General features: G+C 40.8%; 3 protein-coding genes across 3 annotated transcripts; 1 reads left to right on the top strand and 2 right to left on the bottom strand.

The window, feature by feature from the left end:
- Positions 1-650: 650 nt before the first annotated feature.
- On the bottom strand, positions 651-2,632 carry LOC118430568. Its single transcript, XM_035841516.1, has 4 exons — positions 2,458-2,632; positions 1,700-1,785; positions 1,107-1,235; positions 651-1,050 (listed from the first exon to the last, which is right to left on the bottom strand). The coding sequence occupies exons 1-4, from the start codon at positions 2,620-2,622 to the stop codon at positions 1,035-1,037; spliced, it is 396 nt and encodes a 131-aa protein (XP_035697409.1). The 5' UTR covers positions 2,623-2,632; the 3' UTR covers positions 651-1,034.
- Positions 2,633-4,186: 1,554 nt separating this feature from the next.
- Positions 4,187-8,195, top strand: LOC118430567 (sepiapterin reductase-like). Its single transcript, XM_035841515.1, has 4 exons — positions 4,187-4,519; positions 5,354-5,589; positions 6,274-6,356; positions 7,324-8,195. The coding sequence occupies exons 1-4, from the start codon at positions 4,213-4,215 to the stop codon at positions 7,475-7,477; spliced, it is 780 nt and encodes a 259-aa protein (XP_035697408.1). The 5' UTR covers positions 4,187-4,212; the 3' UTR covers positions 7,478-8,195.
- A 736-nt stretch (positions 8,196-8,931) lies between these two features.
- Positions 8,932-17,758, bottom strand: LOC118430042 (alpha-N-acetylneuraminide alpha-2,8-sialyltransferase-like). The gene is made up of 9 exons (XM_035840747.1): positions 17,639-17,758; positions 16,690-16,811; positions 14,826-14,982; positions 12,938-13,069; positions 12,098-12,239; positions 11,659-11,771; positions 11,102-11,194; positions 10,346-10,596; positions 8,932-9,668 (listed from the first exon to the last, which is right to left on the bottom strand). Exons 3-9 carry the CDS (start codon positions 14,969-14,971, stop codon positions 9,403-9,405), a joined length of 1,143 nt encoding a protein of 380 aa, XP_035696640.1. The 5' UTR covers positions 14,972-14,982; positions 16,690-16,811; positions 17,639-17,758; the 3' UTR covers positions 8,932-9,402.
- Between the last annotated feature and the right edge of the window lie 2,405 nt (positions 17,759-20,163).

Raw genomic sequence — 20,163 nt, 5'->3', positions numbered from 1 at the left:
ATTGATGAAAGCTTATAGAAGCTAAATAGATACCAGATTTTAGAATCTTGATATTGGGTGCAGAAGGAATTGATTTGTGATCATTTCTTGATATTTGCAGCACAATGTACATCATGGAAGCTACTATTGTAGTATAGATTGGATTTGATTTATTCATAGGCTAAAGGTGATATTTGATAGTTGAAAGTACCACAGTGGTAAAATTCATTGTTTTTATTTTCTCTTTTCAAAACCTTTGCCATTCTCTTGGAGTCTTACATGTGATACTTCTGGTCTTCATAAATGATCTGTATTCACAAAACCCACAAAAATACAGATGTACATACGGCTTGAGTATAAAACTTACAATAAATGGAATTATACAATAGTCATTACAACAAACATTAGAAGATGAAACACAAAAATTATAATGGAGTGTTCAATATATCTCACAGTCAAACATACAAACTTTATCATGGCATTGTACTTAGAAATATGCACACAGAAAAACACCATTCTTCATACACATCAGTTTTGAAACAAAACAAAACAAGACCTTATCAACACTCAAGTATTCCTGGCTGTTTGGAATGGTCATGGTCATCAGAACTTGTAAGAAGCTAACAAAAAACAGAACATTAATTAACTTAAAGCCAAAAGTGGAAGAACCTGAGATAGTTGTTAAAAAATGGTACTTACATTACGAATATCACAACTCCAAACTCACACTTCATAGCATTCCCCAGTCAGAAACAAACATGCGGTAGTACAATTATACTTATAGCAATTGTATGAGAAGGCCAGAAACTGCAGTTTAAATTTCTGGTATGTGTAATGTGATATATTTACTGATATGTGTAATGTGATATATGAGGCATCACAATTTCAGGTATCTGGAGCAGTCAAGATGTAATACAAAGTGATATTGACAGGTTAGATGAGTGATAGTTAACTGTCATTTCATGTTGTGTTCAAGCGCACTTGTCCACTTTTAGCAGAACTGAGTGCTAAAGAAAAAGGGGGTGCAACTACAGCACCCCTTTAGACCCCCCTGCTTATCGTGACGGACTGCCCCCCCCCCCTGCTCAGCGTGATGGACTACCCCCCCAACTCAGCGTGACGGACTGTCTCCGTTCTGTACGGTGACCATGACCTCCGAAGCGTGTTCCAGCGTTAGGTCCACCATGTCCTGTACCCCCAGCCTCCTGTACAGGTCCTGTCTCTTCTGGTCTGACTTAGCAGCTTCAGCACTCATCCTGAAACCATCAGAAGCTCATCAGTGTCAACTAGGGATGTGTACAGAATAATCCAAACAGGCTTTTAGCAAGGCATCATTTGTACACGCTTTTCCTAAAATAACAAGAAATTGGACGCACTAGATGCCCTTACACAGGCGAGCAGATCCTCTGACAAGCATGAAACTCTGATTGACCAGGGAATATGCCACTCAGGTCATTTGTGTGTTTTCTACTGTGACCTCTCTGACGGTAATGTTGCCCCTCAGGATACCTTAGAATGCAATATATCCGGTCTTCAAATTTTCAACGGTGCACTCTGCGGTCGTAAAATTATTTAATCAGGCTTCTTTGCTTTGAGAGCACTTAAACCCCATGTGATAAACCAAGTTATCACCTGGTCCGGAACACCTGTATTGAACGTTATCATGGCTCAGGTACATTAGGTGTGGTCTTAGCTATTGAGACAAGATGTACACATGTACCTCTGACTCTCTGCCAGCGCCCTCTCCATGAAGTTCTGTGTCCGTTCTGCACTGATGTCCTCATGTCCCTCAAACCTGCCCTCCTCCTAACATAGCAGGGAAAATTCATGAGAAAAGATAACGTGTGTGTGTGTGTGTGTGTGAATATGTGAATGTGTGTACCTGTGTATCTGTATCTTTGTACTAATGTAGCGATATACGATATAATACAATGGTTTATTGCGCAACAATTGCATCAGTAATAATGTATGGCAATGTATATACGACAAAAGGTTTGGTCTAATACTACACATATGGTATATTGCAACAATTTCAGCTAATACAATACTAGTGGAATCTACAGTAGGGAACTATTGCATACATCAGGTTGGGTATTTCTATACTACTAGCGACAAAATATTTGTCAAAAGTTATTTAGGAATGGTATGTACAGTATATATACACATGTAGACTTCCCTTCATACATTAACTATATAACGTTATGTGTGTGTGTTTAGTCGGTACTTTATGTGTACATCATGTATGTAAGTGTAACATGTTAACGTTACATGTATAGAGAGAGAACGCACAGTTCACACTACTAACATGTACATGGATCGCAAGAAATTGTTGCTACGATAGGAAAACTTTCTCCTATCTACAAAGAAAATATGGCTTTCTAAAATGTTGCTGTTTAAACGTCCCTGAAACCTTATACTTCTACATGCGCGTACCCCCTCCCCCGAAAAACAAAACAACACTGGGCCTTTATATCTCACCCTCTGTTGATTGTAGTGCGCCATGACAAACTCTGACAGTTCCCCACTCCCTTCTGGACCGACAGGCACGGCTTCCTCCGGCTCTACCTCCATCATTTCGGCCTGCTCTGCGTTGTTTTGGTCCGGGTGTTCGGCGTCGGCTTTACCATGGTCACCCTCCGCCATCTTGATGACGTCATAGATAGACCCGTCCCGGGACAAACCATTGTGTGGAGCTGGACCTTTGATAGGGGTCCCATCTTGGTCAAAGTTACTTTAAACTAAACTGTTCATTCAAGGAGCTTTTATCAGGGTTCATTAAAATAACTACAATTGATCAAAAAGACGTTGCTTGATCGTTTCAACGAAAACTTTCAGCAAAATTTGATTACCCCAGCAATACGTATGCATATTAAAATCCAAATATTGTGGCTATTTGCTTTAGTGCTAGTCTGTGTAACACAAACTCTGCTGTCCAGGGCTGTATTAAACTGGCGAGATTTAATCTTAAGTGTTTGCATTGATCCACACAGCAAGGCCCCCTAGTGAGTGTACAGAAATAATATGCAATCTGGCCCTCTGGTAATTTTATTTCCCCATCAATTCATAATACTAGAAGCCTGATTAAATCTCGCTAGTAGCAGCCCACCCAACACCCGATTGGCCTCCTAGCCTCGGACAGCAGTGTTTACAAGTGTTGCACAGACTACAATTCATAGCACATTTTCATAGATTTCTGTATGAGTCAAGGGATAGGTAAGGTGGGGTGAAATGAGGTGAGGTGAGGTGAGGTGAGGAGTTATTGAACTTACGATCATGCCATGGCATACGAGGGGTTGAACCTTATGTATATATATACAGACTTACTTACTTTACTTTGGCCGAGCTCCAGCTCGAACCAGGCTGGAAAGTGCTCTCCATCTCCATATATACAGAACTTTGTCTATATAACGAGATGGGGTGAAGTTGTAACATATCTTGCAGTTTGCGGCAATGCGGTCCTCTCCCTAGATGTGCAAAATGCCAGTACGTACGATCAATGTTATAATACCACAGCAAGTAGATTTTCTGGATGGCATCAGCGCGAGAAGTAATTTTCGCCCGATTTCAGAAGAAAAAAAAAAGATTTTTCTTCTTCTGCAGGGATCGTCAACATGACGATAAAGTATCAAAATGACAATAAACATAAACATTAATGACAATAAACATAAACATTAGATATCGTTTTAGTCAGATCATGTAGATAGAAAGTATCGCTTTTCAGTGTTGCCATACAAGAATCGTGGGAAGGCGGTACCAGGCCTTGGTCGACTGGCGATGTGAGAGTTCTATTTAGTCAATGTCATTATTAAACAGGTCTGTACCCCACCTGTCGAGGCAGTGAACAATTGCATCGCACAATGCCACGGGTATCAGAGACAAACGGAGAGAAAAACACCACGAACACAAGTCTTGTGGAACGGCAAAGGCTTTCAAATTCATTTCGCGTAACATAGTTGAGTTTTCTTTCAAGGCAATGGGTATTACGTAACGTTTCTTAGGGATGGTGCGTTAATAAATTGAGCTGGACCTTGTTGTCTACTGAATGGAAGGGTTTGTGGTAAATATTTTCTATATTAAAGAAAGATGTTGGCAAGGCAGGTTAAGTTTGTATCTTAATTTACAGTTTTAAAGCCTTTGAAGCAACTTTGCAGTTATTTCAAACGATGTACCGTACACGCTCTGAGGTATTAACGCATTTTCCCAACATAGTGCGGTCAGAGGTCAGCCCAAAACATGGCGGCCGCAGATCTGAAAGTCGCGACGTTCTGTGTTGTCACCGGCGCTAGCAAAGGCCTCGGACAAGCCCTGGCCATCAACTTGGCTGAAACAGTCGGGGAAGGTTCACTCATTGTGATCACGGCAAGGGGGGAGGGCGGCCTGAACGACACCAAGAAGAAAATCGAGGCGACCGCGCCACATGTGGAGGTGAAAATTGTGGCCGGGGACATAGCTGGGCCTTACAGCGACGAGCTACACAAAAGGATTTGTGCCGTACCCTCCCCACAGAGTTTCAAACATGCCATCATCGTTCACAACGCTGGTATGTACTTATGTGTCATTGTGCTTTTGTAGTTTATGCATAGTCAGTCAGCTGTCGTTCAAAACAAAGGCCTCAGATGGCTGCAGTTCAGTATTATTCCGCATGGAGCGCATGGTGGTCGTAGCTCTCAGAATGCAATACGTCCGTCCGCCAGCGTCGAAAATAATGCGGATTCACTTTTAACTTTTTAAAATTCAACCGTTGTCAATTGGTAAAAGCAAGCAACAATGAGGTATGTGAGATAGACTTTTGACTTTTTTTCTTACATTCAACAACAATTTGTCCATTGGCAAACAGAGCCATGCAAAAAGATATTTTAATATCCAAAGGGAACAGTCAAGTTTTTTAACGGCAGAAGTCAGTAAAACTATGTGATTTGTTGAGTCTGATCTAGAACGGTGTACCTTAAAAAAAATAGGTACTTGTCACAGGTACAGGGGCTAAAGTACAGGTCCGGACCGTCACACATACCTAAACAAGTTTGATCAATAATCTGTAAGTTATAAATGTAGTTAACTGTCTTTTCTAGTGAGAATTGTCATCATGAGGATTTAGAAATTTGAACCACTTAGAAATTTGAACCACAAAACAAAGTTTTCTTTATTTTTAACTACAAGATTATCACAATTGTCATATTTGATTTGGAATTGACTTAAGTACAGGTACCTGTACACAGATGTTTAGGTCCGGATCTGTACCTAAACAATTTCAAACGTACGGTTTAGGTACGAGTATTTAGGTAAACAGTCCTATTCTAATCTTAATCCAAGCATGCCGTATCGTTGTTTTGTTTTAACAATACAAACCATCTCTTGTCATTGTAATTTTACACAGCTTCGCTAGGTGACGTTTCAAAGCTGACATCGGAACTATCCGACCCTAAAGTCATCACCGACTATTACCAGATGAACGTCAGTAGCGTTCTGTGCCTGAACTCCCAGTTCTTTTCTGCCACGGAGTCCATTGTGCGTAGGACGGTGGTGAACATCACTTCCCTCTGTGCGCTACAACCCTTCAAGTCTTGGGCACTGTACTGTGGCGGGAAAGCTGCAAGGGACATGATATTCAAGGTATTTTTTCTTCATTTGCTTTTGGACAGACGGGACAATGTGGCATTGCACTCGCGTTAGTAACTTCTTTTAGTAGAACCGCATACAAAGTGCAAACAGAAGGTTAAGTTAGTCTTTTACCTTCCCGAACGAAGTCAGGTACCCATTTTTACAACTGGGTGAAGTGTTGAAGATCGTGTAAAGTGCCTTTCCCAAGGGCACAACGTCAGGGACATGGCGAGTATCGAACTTGGGACCTCTAGGTTCCGAGTCCAACATCCTGCGTACCAGTAACGCCACGAAGCGTTCAAGGCATACGTCTTACCCTCCAAACAGAGCTTTGGCGTTCAGACGAAAAGAAAAACTAACGAAATAGAAAACCTGATACAATGTAAAACCCCTCAAAAGATGTCCCAAACAAGACGGAGTCTAAACTCTACTTGGAGCGTACTGAGTTCCTGGCGACTACAAATTCGTAAATTTGCTTCAGAAGTTAATCAGAACCATAATTTTTTTCTTCCTGTGCACTTCGTTAGTTTATTCTCTTTACATAAAATGACATGCCGACTGTTTCAGCAAATATATATATTGTATTGTCTCTATTGATGTGCGCTATTTTCGTTCACTTATAATGATAATTTCGGCGGGGATTTTGCAAGTGAAACTAATGTTGATATACTTATTTAAGATCAACTCTCCCTACAGGTACTGGCCCAAGAACAGCCCGACGTCAGAGTCCTCAGCTACGCACCCGGGCCGCTACAGACGGAAATGGTCGAGGTGGCAGCGTAAGTTGAAAGAAACATTTATCAAAACTGATTGTCTTTAGCACGATATCTTTATATATATGTTTGTGCTTGAACAAAGGAAGCTAGCTGTTTGCTTTATCCCGAGTTAAGAATATTTAATTTCTGAAACTCTTTTGTAACTTAATGGCGTGGTCGCATTTGTTGTAGGTCATAGAATTTCAATTCGGCAGGATCTAATACTACAAAGCAGTGTTTTTTTATAACAAGACAGCTGAAGCCGAAATGAAATATGGACCTCAAGGTAGTAAGGTATACAATTACAATAGCAACTGGATATGATTTTGGAAACAGTTTCAACATCATGCATGTCCAGTTGCGTGAGTAACTTTTGTTTCGTACCCAAAGTGACTGGATTTTGCAAGACACATGCACCACGTAAGGCGATCGCACGACGCGTGTGACCCACTCCTTACTACGAAAACACATGGATCAGTTCCAGTATACTGGGCTCATTATATATTATAAGCAAGATAGAGTAATATAGCCTGGTATCCAGCCGTAATAAAGGTCCCGAGTCTCTTCTCTCCTCTTCGCAATTACGAAGAGGAGAAAAGAGACTCGGGAGCTATATTACGGCTGAATACCGGGCTAAAGGTGGGGTCACACATGCGTATATATTCAAGTCCGTTTGAGGTGCGTATGAAGCTCTTAGTCTCTACCAGGCTCCACAGGTCGCGGGAAAAATAGTACAAATTGGACAAATATAGATACATAACATGTCAGATGAGTTAGCTGATTGAGAAGTATGGTTAGTGACCCCGCTAACTTCGCTGACATGTTACCTGTTTACGTTTGTCCAATTTCTAATATTTTTCCAACGACCTGTGGGGCCTGGTGGAGGTAAATACTCCCATGCGCGCCTCATACGGACTTAAATATATACGCACGTGTGACCCCACCTTAAGAGTAATTATGGTCTGTGTGCGTTTGTTTATCCTGTCCGTAGGCAGAATACTGCGGACCCAGACATCCGCGCGTTCTTCGTCGGATTGTCCAAGAACCGGACAGCGCTGGACCCGGACGAGTCCGCCAAGAAGATGGTCAAACTTCTCCTGGAGAACAAGTTTGAGAACGGAGCCCATGTGGACTTTTATGATTGATCATCGATATTTATTTTTATTCCCCGAACTTCCATATCTGTATCCGTATGTGCTAAGGTCCAAGCAGATATGGAAAGGCAAAATGTAACGTTTCTAAAACAGCCGGTTTCTCATGAAGGCGGTCCTTGAAGCTTGAGAAACGTCAAGATATTTTCCTTTTCATATCTACTGGGAGAAAAGGAAGTTTTACCAAGTTTTATCATATTGAGTAATTTTAGTAGACTGGTACTTGTCTTTGTCACTTGATTGTGGCATTGAGGTGGCTTTGATAAAAAGAACGAAAATGTTATGTTCTCCGTAGCTGTTTTCAAGATGCTTTCAACGGCATGGGAAGATATAGCATTGATATATGATTTATTGTATACTGCATCAACATCCATACTGAATCTTCTCATAAGGTCATATTCAGTCACTATAACCTCTTTATTCTATAATCGTTTATTTCATTGGGAGCATTGCTGATATCGGGTGCTATCTTACATAAAACGTATTGCGTTCGTTATTTATCCGTCTTTTTTTGCACGACTATAAAAATCAATTTGTTTCCTCATTGTCAGCTCATTGGTGCCCAGCACCTTATACACATGACAGACACATATTCTGCAGTATTTCTAGTTAGAGGGGCAAAACTACCGCTGAAGATCGCCTACCTATACTACAACTATGCAAGGCTAGCCTCGTTTTGATGCAATGACCCCGGGTGACCCCACCCAAAAAATCCAAAATGGCCGCCAACTGGAATCCAGCAATTATCATTGCCCATTAGAGTCCATTCCAAGACACCATGCGGATGTTTGTTGCCATTGTTTAGAATTGATTTTAAAGTTTTGTAATTATATGTCTCGGACATTTGATACTTCAGAAATATTTTTAACACTGTTTCAACTTTATAAATATTTCCCTGGACCTGTAAAACTTTGGAAATATTCATTTTGTGGAATTGGATACTTCTAATGGTTTCTAAATAATGATAACAGCATTCTACCATCATTTACCATTTTCTACCATTTTTTGTAAATGGTTCAGTGGGCTGGGAAGATAGCAATTCACACATCCTTGCAAAGTATGGTTGGGTGCCATGCAACAATGGCCCACCACAAAGGATCCACCAGTGCCCAGCAGTGAAATCTAAAAATATACAGATGCAACAATAGGGCTTACTTTTATGGGGGCAATAAACTAATTTTACCATTTGGCCAGGTTTACCATTTTTTGTAAATGTAAAATAATCACAGAGAGGTTTCACAAATATTCTAAAGAAAGATATTTTTGTACAGTAACTTTCAAAATGTTTCTAAAATATTCAAAGAAATTCAAATAAATGAGTATTTTCTTAGTCAATTTTTTGAAAATAATTTAATTATTGTGGCTCATACATTCTTTTATTCAAAATAATTCAGACTAATTATAAATATCACCTAAAAACCCTCATGGTGACTTGGAATGGACTCTATACATTGTTGAATTTGCAAAATACCGATATCTGCCAGGATGTATATATAATATATTTCTCATCATCTTCAAAACATCCGAATCCTCTTCCTTTCCCTTTGCTTCGACTATATATTCCGCACGTTCGGATCTAAATGACATTCGCATTGCTGTCGTATTCATTATGCTTGAAACATTTCATTACAAACTTCTAAGACAACTCAAATCCATCTGCATTGGCCAGTGTGTATGAGCGTAACACGTACATACTAGCTTCTATTCTAAGTCGGCTGACGGTATGCGCAGAAGCACCCCATTCCACTTGGCGGCGATCTCGCTACGACCTAAATTCTTATTTCGCCGGCCTGTGTACATGTGCCCTGGCAAGTCTGGATTCCAGATTCGAGTCTTATTGTTTGAGAAGCTATCTATTGAAGCTCAGCTTCTGCCTATGGTGACGATAGCAACAATGAACTTCGTTCTACAGTTCTGCACTAGACTGTAGCAATGACCGGTATACGTCTACATGGATCTGTAACAAGCCTCAGTAGACCAAGTCTGTGTAACTCCAGCAACATCTGAAATTCGGCGCGCATTCTGTCCAGGCTTTCCTCGCTCTGTTCGTGTGAGAGGTGGGGCCAGACGTTCTGGGCCATGTGGAAGTCCACGTGCCGCCCTTGTTTGTCCTCTGTGAAGGGCCAGAACCCGAACACCGTGACCTTGTTACAGAGGGACAGAGCCGAACTCACCAGGTAGAAACCTGCATTGAGAGAGAAAGTCGTAAGAGGGCGCTGTCGTCATGTGCGGCAAACCTTACTTTATACACAATGTGAGACAGATGGTACTCTTAGTGTTTGTAAACTTATGACCCATTCATACTGCAGGAAAATGAGTCTATGAGGTTAAATGACATTTTCGACAGTAGTTCGCTTGGAATTAGATTTGGGCATTTTCTGGCGATCTCGAAATACTACCAAAGCTTGTCCAGACATGTACAGTCAAACCTGTAAAAGTAAACTTTAAGCAAAGCTAGTTAAGTAAGCAGCGGTCAACTTTGCATAGCAACCACCAGGCCATTGCGGTCACTTTTTTTCGGTCCCTTGGATTTTTGCCATTGACCTAAGCATTAAGAAATAGTCTATAACGGCCACCTGTCCAAAGAGGCCACGGCCACATTATTTCCGGTCCCGTAGATACAGGAACACTGCACACTGCATGGTTGTAGGTCACCCTGTGCTGGGTTTAAAATTGTAGTTTGCGAGGATTTTGAGTTCCAGACAGGGTCATTTTGGAGTCAGCGAAAGGTACGCGTGCCTTGAATGTTAGATCTAGTCTTTGTCGGTGCGGCGAATTTACAAATGGCAAGTTCGGTAGATTTGACTTTGGCACTGACAGTTACCAGGCTACACGGTACCGGTATATGCTGATGTGCCTTACCGTTTGACATGGTCCTACCCAGGCCGGCCCTGTTCCAGTACTCCACGGTAGCGTTCCAGTGTACGGGATGCCCCAGCACCACGGTGGGTCTCATCCTCTGTTGATGAACGGTTCTCTGGAGGTCCAGAAGCTTCTGGGTGTGGTCGCGAGTACTGAACGGCGAGGTGAGGATCAGGACCGGCCCGTAACGGCTGTTTGTGACGTAGTTCTGGAAGGCTTGTCTCCACAGTGGCTCTCCCAGATTAAGAAATCTGTTGATGAGGTGAAAGCAAAAGGTATCAGGTGGCAAATGAAAGAAATGGAGTTAAAGACATCATAGAATTGTCGGTTATTGTACATGTAACTTATGCAACGGGGACCCTTTACCGATGCCGCTAAAGCCGTGATGGAGTTTTTATGATGTTTTTTCCTGAAATATCTGCCATGGAATGTAATATCAGGACAACTTGCACTGAAAACAGTCATTTCAAAGTACGGGGAACTGAAAGAATTCTACGGTGTTTTAGCCAAGTAACTTGATCAGGAATTGACAGGTCATAAATATTTACAATTTGTGCTGACCTGTATTTTTCTATGAAAGATTGAAAATTTTAACAAAGTGGTAACAGAAAATTCTTGAGTCTCAGTAGCTTACTAGATCGAGACATATCGCCTGAAACAGTAGTGTCGTATTATTTTTTAACACTTTTCTATGCTACATGTAGTTGGCTTAAATATGTAACTACAGAAAAATAACATTACAAAACATAGTTTTACTTTTTGCTGAGTGTAGCTCCATCACATGTGACTAGATGTGTTCTGGCTCCCGTGTCGTCCGCGAACTTGGGCAGGGTCGGGAACAAGTTCAACCTACAGACGGTACACATCTGACTTAGTTCAAACGTTAGTCACCTAAAAGTTGGAGTCATCATAATTGTTAGGGCCCAAACTAAATTTTCTTTTAGTCTGAAAAAGGCCTCCTTTCTAGATTTTTCTTCTAGACAGTGATGAAAATATTTGTGAACAAGAAAAGCAACATTTTTGCAAAGCCTTGTCTCAATCTACTCGCATACAACACTATGTCATGAGGTTCACCCAAAGTATTGTGTGTGGGCGAAAAAGAATTGGGTCTTTCAATGGGGGTATCCGAGTAAGCTAAAGTCAGAGCCAGCCCGGGTAGACAGCCCAGCCTTTTCCATAAACCTTTTTTAGCTAGGAGGAAGAAAGAAAAAGAAGGCAGCAGCAAAATCAATCTTTTCTCCTTTGGGGAACACATGGCAAAGCATATGTATATCACAGTGCAAAGCCTCTCTGTCTCACTCCAAATGATATACCTGAAGATGAAGTCTGTCCCGTCTATCTCCCGTCCACAGCCGCTGTCCTTAAGAATCCCGCTGTTTCCCACCACGCTACAGCGGTCAAAGATGTCTCCTCCTGCTGCCATTTTCTGTCATAAAAGTCATAAAGTGTTTATTTCATAAATGAAAGACATCTGGGTTAACAGTATCTAAAGAAAATTTAATCTGAACAAGTGAATTAATTTTTCTCTTAGGCCATGTTGATTTGATTATATGTATGACATCCACACGCGCATCACTTTTCGGCCGTTTCCAAAAATGAAAAAAAAAATGCTTTTAACCATACTATTCCAAGGTCAAAGACGATGTTAAAGAACATTAGTTTTAGGGTTTCCAGAGGATATCATCCATATAATCAAATCAACATGGCGTCTAGATGTATGTCTGTCCAGATCAAATGTCACAGACCACTTACAGATGGTTGCAGTGAGTATAACGTTTGGTCGATGTTGTAGCCACCTCGGCCCCTGTAGTACGGTATCCTGTCGCCAGGGCGCGTGTTTGACTGTGTGAGGATGAAGATCTCCGCGGTGTGAACTTGGCTGTTCAGCTGATTTCTGAAACAAAAGCAAACAAATAAACAAACAAATGTTTAATGAGAGAGAGACAGGTAAACAGACAGAAATTGTTAAAATGGGGCTAAAATACCGAAACGTTGAGATGACATAATGATAGCAGATCACTTAATTCTTAAAATGTTAGTCTCGTACATAAAATAAAAACTTATGGCACTGACAAAAGACACTGACAGCAGACTAATTACGTTAACTGTAATCTCCAAGCAGATTCTACGGTGCCATATGATAGTATCAAAGCTGTCCAGGGATTATAGCCTGTCAAAGGGAGTCAAACGGGCACCAGTAGCAAACACACTCCTAGGCCGGCTTCACTCCTCTGACAGCTTTTGATACCATCTTATGCTACCGTAGGATCTGTTTGGAGATTTGTTAACTGTACAGATTACCCGCCCTTATTCAATAGGTTTACACAGTGGGATAGTGCTTTTTTGACCGACTAGTCCTATATATGAATTGATTTAATGTTTCTTTTTGCCTATGATGAACACCCCCCCCCCCTATGATATGGAAGCCAGGTACTGTAATAGCACAGTTCACAAGAGTTAGTGCAAATCTTAGACCTAAACATTATCATTTTTGCAATGTCCGTCGCACTATTGCCTTTAAAGATGTCATTAAGCTTCTTTTAAGATATTTTGGCCTCCCAATAAAGACGTTTGACTCTATCATAGCCCTACCTGAAGACTTGTATGGCTCGAGAGTTGAACTCGTGACGTGCGGACCTCTGTAGTGTGTTCACAGAGTGTATGACATCCCTGCCCGTGCTTGAGTGGTTCACAGAGGTCGATAGCAGTGTGGCAAGTTCCGGCCTGTTTCAGAAATACATTTATATTGAATTTAAATTATATGCCTGAGGACTGTCTGCCCTATCTGCAAGTGGACCCAGTAGAGATAATAGCGTATAAAAGTAAATATGGACAGTTTATGCATGATGTTTATGCATGATGAAGATCTATGTTTTGTTTTTACATACAATGTTTTCCCTTCTAAAATACCACTGATAAAAATGTTTAAGGCCCCACGAAAGCCGTCAAAAATCGTATAACTTTCTCACGTGTTCGTCACATGTAAACTTCGCTGCCAACAGCTAGAGCACTATCTTTGTCGTTCTTTCATTTATGAAATTATGTTGTATTTTCAGGCACTAGGAAAAGCAGAGTGTTGTTGACGTAGTATCTCTTAAAGGGGCATTCCACTCCACACGGAGTGTTATTTTCCGATAGATATTAATTTTAGGAAGTGATAACTGCATTACTACTTCACATTATACGACAAAGTACCCAGTTGCTCCACATGCCTCAAAAGCATTCACTCTTCTACTAAACTCCCCAAGTACCCTCTAATTGAATTAATCCTATGGCTGAATACAATGCAAAACTTTTAGGTAAGGTTACAAAACTAATTTCAGGTTCGCTAAGAAATCTCGTCATGTTCTTGTATTCTTTGCTATCTTATGAGCAATTTGCCTTCCCGGTGTGCTTAGCGTACCTCATTTATCCCGAAAATATGTACGATAAACAAAAGTGTCTATGCGTATAGGGAATGCATGGGTAGGGTCTGCATGGGTTTAGTGAGTGTCATTATTGTTTTATAAAACACACATCACGTAATTCATCCCAAGGTGAAGTCCACAAAATTCGGCTGATTATGTATTCATTGACACATTATCCACATTATTCATTGACTCCCTTCTGGGGTGGAGTGCCCCTTTAAGGACCCCCACCCACACACTCACAAATTGTCGCCTCAACTCCTCAAATGCTCCTTGTTTTAGAGAAGAAGAAGTATGAACAATGGAGAACAAATCACCATTACAGGGGCTACGGTTGGGGGCCAGTAGTGCTATTAGTTTCTCCCTCACTCAAAGGAAATGTCAGTTACTTCTAACGTTGGTTCACTTTATCCGCAGGGTAACCTATTTGTGCCAAATAGAAATTACTTAAGCAACTGGATATGATTTTTCAAATTGCTATTTGGCGTATCTTTCTTACCTGGACGTACGTCTAACCTTCATCTGTTGTGTTTGAAAATAGGGTAACCTTAAGGATATCAAGACAACAAACGCGGGTTACAAAATGCAATAGTTTAAAAATACTGCAGTTTGAAACCACCATCTCTCAACTTTACAACCCTACAACGGATTCCTGCGGAAAAGGTGAACTAACGTTACCTACCAGTCCATCCACTACCGTAACCTCTGCTTGGAAAACCAGAGCAAACTGCTATAGGGCCCCAAAACACATCGCTTCTTCCTTACATCAGACGGTATCTGCCACCAAACATTCAAAACTATAGCTTTACCGGGTCAAAAGATACAAAAAAAGACATTCTTCTGCAGTACCAAGGTCACATTTTAGGAGGCCAGAAATCGACCTTGATCATAATCCATCCAGAGGTTCTTGAATTATGCTGAATGCAAACATCCGGACACAGACACACACAAACACAGACACACAAACACACACACACACAAACACACACACACACACACACACACACACACACGCACGCACACACGCACGCAGACACACAGATAGACACACTCAAACCAACAATAATACTCACGGTGGTCCGAAGTCCTTGTGTGTTGAGTCGATCACAATCCTGACTCTAACGTCTCCCCCTGTTAGCGTGTATCTCAGACTTGTCGTCATCAGAAACAGCAGGAAGGTAAGTAACGCCATCCGCAGGGTTTTTATCTTAGGAGACATGATGCCGCTACCTGTGTGGAATTAACAGTCATACACAACAACCAAACCAATAAATGAATAAATAAATAATACAACACGGTGTATTCCCGATCCGTGTCACCCGAGGTACCAGCCCGACCGCGGGAAGGATCGCCCGAAGGCAGGAGGGTGATCCGACCCGCGGGAGGGCTGGGACCGATGGTGATGCGAAATACACCGTGTTGTATTTTATTTATGTCATACCCACCTGAGAAAACCACTGTTTTGATGCAAAATGTGCCAGACATTGATTGGCGCCCTCGAACAAAAATTGATGCAACAGTAATGTTCCAAAGTCCGAATCAGGTATTCGAATTTTCGACTGCGTCACACTCGGCGTCACAGTAACCGTTCGAATTATTCGATGGATGCCTGTGTGATAAAACTTCGAAGCCTGTGTGATACGGCTTTTTATCACACGGTCCGGAACACCTGTATCGAACGTTATCGCGACCCAGGTATGACATTAAAGTCAATCCCTTACAAGTGACCGATTCTAGTAGAGTGACCAGCTTGAGTAGTACAGTGCACCGTGCGTACCCTCCCTTAAAATTTCTAATATCATTTTTCTCTGGGCAATTTTGTATAACTGTGGTCGTGTTTTCTGCTAGGGAAAATATTTACAAAGTGTTACAAAATTGTAAAAATATCACAAGTAATGATAGAATGCTGTTAGCATTATTTTGTTACCATTGCAAACGTTAAATTCCAAATTATGAATATTTTCAAGTTTTACAAAATCTGAAAATGTTTAGAAAATTAAAATGACGTTTGAATTACTTTCAAAGTATCAAATATTTAAGAGAAGTAAGACCAAACAATGTATTTATAATATATGTCCAGAGCATCAAGTCTTTTTACAACTATGTACAAAAATATAAAGAATTTGCAAAATATTTTCGAAGTATGTTTTAGAAAACGTAATCACAAACACACAAAAATATTGCCAAAGTATCATACACGTATATTTTAGCAAAAGTAAAACAAGACTGCAGTATATCTCCAAAGAATCCGATGTTTCAGACGTCGGGCAATCACAAAAATAAGACGTTTATAGAATATTCACAAAGTATCTAATGTTCTAGACATTGTCAAGTTATCACACAAAATAAAACATTTGCAACTAGATGTACTGACAATACCAACCCACCTTCCCTGTGATCATGACTTGGAATGACTGCATGTCGTGCGAAGAATGTGACCGATATAATACAGAGATAATTGGGGTCATTTCAAACGACAAAAGTGTAACATGCTTTTTGTTCGCATTGATGATCTATTTCAGCGAGGTTAATTGGAAGGTTGGGTGTTTTCATTCTCTGTGTAACACGGAATGGTAATTGTGCTTCGTACATAGATCTTCACGAAGCCTGTAAAACGTCGAGATCGTCATACGTTTTACAATTGAATATCTTTTTCTATTCAAGAACTGAGGACACTCCTTACCAAAGGACGCCAATTTCTCACTTCGTGGCGTCTCGTGTGGCGTAATTGTCAGAGCGTTCGACTCGGATTCTAGAGGTCCTGAGTTCGATCACCGCTGTGCCCCCGACGTTCTGCCCTTAGGAAGGGCACTTGAAACGGCCTTTCTCACTTCACCCAGGTGTAAAAATGGGAAACTGACTTTTGTCGGGGTTACTAACTTCAGTGCAGTGCCACATTGTCCTCGTCTTTCCAAGGCAAATAGAAAAACAACTCACTACATTAAACGCTTCACCTCGCCAAGGTTCCCGTTCTTGTTTGGTGGCACCTCATGTGGAATAATTGCTCATAATTCTCTGACAACACGTACACGTAAGCTCTCCAGACAAGATCTCTGCTACTGAAAAATGCAATATAAGAATGAAAATGAAAATCAAATGTTTTAAAATATCTATGAAATTATACAGTAACTTGAGTAGGCAGGACATGTACAGTAAGAAAATACTTAAGCAGTACGTACATGATTCATACGTCCTTGAAAAGCAAGACTGTCCTTGACGGAACAACTCAAGCACGTTGACCTATCGTAAAAGACTAAGCGAGCATTGTAACGTCTTAAAAGCAACAATGCGTCACTTAAGGACTATCAATGCCCCTTTCTACCTCGTACTTAAGAGGTGAATAGCAATGCCGCTGTGTTCTCGTAAAAATTGATAAGCTAAACTGTGTACATGTAAGTCTCGGTGACCTTGCTAAGTGATTAATAGGTCACAGAGCGCGTGTATAGCAGACTTCACTGAACACATTTAACCGCAGGCGAGGTTAGCCACAAAATAACTTGCCTATTAATTGAAATCTTTCACGTAGTCTGTTGTCTTCAGTTAGAAAATTTCACAATTTTCAAAATAGTATATTGATATATATATATATCATACATCGTGATGAGTATTAAAGATCACAAGTTTAATGGATTGAAAGTAATAGAGTAGAAAGTTTGGTCGAGAGTGAAATAAACACGCGTACTGCTACACACATGCTGCAACTATAGTCTAGATATCCCTGTCCATCCAAGCTAACTTAGTTTACGGCACGGCGAAGGAAGGACGTTTGTTGGTGTGCTTTGTTTTTATCTAAGTCTTCAGAAAATTACGTTGTTCTTTGCCCTGTCCTTCTTTCTTTGCCTTTGCTCACGGTCATCATCTACAATTAGTCTAGCGTTTGACTCACCTCACTGACAGATAATATTGTATGAATGTTGTAGCCCGAATAACTTTTGTTTGTGCTCGTCAAAAGATGCAAGGTATGATTTGACGTTGGACAACATTTGATCAGAAGCATATTTTCTACCTAGTTAGCTATCTGACGTCATTCCTAGTGTCCATGGTAACTACCCGGGACCCCCAAGAGCGAGGTGGTTAGGTCAATTTTCAAGATGTCGTCTGAAACCGCTCAACAACACGCTATCGCCAGAAATAACAAAGCACTGTCTGTGTATGGCGTGCGCAAGTTGAACATCATTAGTGAGGCCCTCAAAGGTTAAGTGGCTGTCCAATTTATACATTTTTGCCCCGTAACTGAACAAATTGAAAAGTACCGAGCGTTTGTCACGTCGCTTGTCTCGAATTAAAAGTGCCTCTGTACAATGCAGGCATTCGGGTGTCTAGTTAGACTATGAAAAGTACAGATTCTATAGAATGTATTAATGTTCGTTTTGTTTTGTTTTGTTTTGTTTTGTTTTGTTTATGCGTTCAAATTTAGTAGTGCGTAATACGCAAAAGTATGACATTGAAGACAACAAAACACACAAAAATGTAAGAAAATTCGTTCTTTATCTCTGAAATTCGTTGAATAATCTTTCGAACCCTGCAGTGCCGCACAGGTGCCTCAAGTGCAGTAAGATACCGCCTAAAGTATGCGCGATTGCCAGGCTAATAGAAAGATTTCAATAAGACCCCGAGCACAAATTTCTCAACTGACTGTCACATTTCTTGTCTCGACGTCAGGCTCTATACAAATCAGCGATTGACAATTTCATGGGAAGATTTAAAATGACTAAGAACCACTGTATAGTTACTGTACTTCTAGTCCACAAATGTAGGGAATTATTCTATAACGTAAATACGACAGTATAGCAGACTGTAGCAGATAAACCATACTCTGAGATATGGGACCTCAACGTTGTTTACGAATCTAATTGTGGATCTGAATACACTAGAAGTTCATTGGAAGTTACCACACTCCTACTTAATGCGTTTCTACAAACGTCGGGAGTCATTCTGTAGATATTCCACGGCCTATCATTTGGTAGGGCCAGCTTTAGAAGTCTGCATTATTAACGTGTGTCGACCTTGCGTCGTGTTATCATAAGGATGACCGCACACGTGTTTGGAGAACAGCCTTCAGTCAGAGTCACACACAGACACTCTCAAAAACTGGCATAGCTAGCACTACTATGATAGAAGACACAAAATTATATAGAGCGCCGTCTACGCACCAACCACATTTCAGGCATGTCAAGTAAAAACGTCTCACCTTATTGCCGTTAGAAGTCGCCAGAGCACACGTACGAACGCGTCCTGTTTGTCATACCCAAGTTTCTCAAATGTGTCCAATTATCGAACAATGTCCACCTCCAGGCGACACCCTGCGGGTCCCGATCGGAAATGCAGGTGTGTCCTTACAGAGGTCAGCGACCCCCATTGTCGCTAAGTTGTAACAATTGTTACAGTCAATGTAGCAACATTTTGTGTCGAAAAAATCAAACCAAATCAAACTTTATTTAATCAACTTGGCAGTCAATCAGACTGAATTGCGTCGATTTTACAAGATAATTCTAACAAGTTAATAATGCAAATACATTGGCAATAAAATCAAGAGATAGTTAGAATATCATTTCGTATGGCAGTTAGTTAAAATCTCTTAACGACGTATATGCCAACAGAACAATAACGAAACAACTGAGTACATGTATACATATAGACAAGCGGACGATATTGCACATGGGGACGAACGATATTGCACATAGTGACATGGGACTCAGACTAAGTCTAGCCAGCCTCTCGCTGCCCTCGCCACAAACGAGTTCCCATGTCTCTCAGTACGGCTAACTTACATTTTATACGGTTTACTACGTCTCAGTTCAAGAAAGCGCGCAAAGTTGTCGAGCATGACAATATATTACTCCTTGGGCCAAAGAGATCTTTAACTTTCATTAGATTGGTAAAGATGCAGTTGGAGCTGTCGCCGCCTGGCGGCGTTATGCCTCTACAAGCAAGACGTCGACACTACTGTAACAGCTCAAGTTCTCAGGTCCAATATCTCATTAAGAGTCAACCCTAAAATTCAGCTTTAGAATTTAAAAAAAAATTGATAAAACTAACCGTGATATTCAAAACAAAGAACAATATATACAATATCTTTATCTACGAGTATTACTTTATGACTTCAATTAAAAGCATCTTTCAATTAAGATTCTTATAAAAAAAGTTTCAAACAATCGTTTTGTAAAATTTGGTGGCTACCGTCTTTGTGTCGATAACTAGAGGATACTTAATACGTACAAGTAATACGTACAGTGCACCATCAACCCTATTGGTTACTATCATTATGGTAGATGTCGTCGGACGCTTTGGGCAATTTTCACTGCCGTAATACCAACGCCGGATGAAAACGGTGTATCTTTATATATATCTGTATCTATGTAGCCGGTATAACTGCCCTTCGGCGTAATACACTGGTCCAGCTTCGCAGGC

The sequence above is a fragment of the Branchiostoma floridae genome, chromosome 14 (genome assembly GCF_000003815.2).
Source record: "Branchiostoma floridae strain S238N-H82 chromosome 14, Bfl_VNyyK, whole genome shotgun sequence".
In the NCBI taxonomy this organism is placed as follows: Eukaryota; Metazoa; Chordata; class Leptocardii; order Amphioxiformes; family Branchiostomatidae; genus Branchiostoma; species Branchiostoma floridae.
This window is presented reverse-complemented; position numbering and strand designations above follow the sequence as displayed.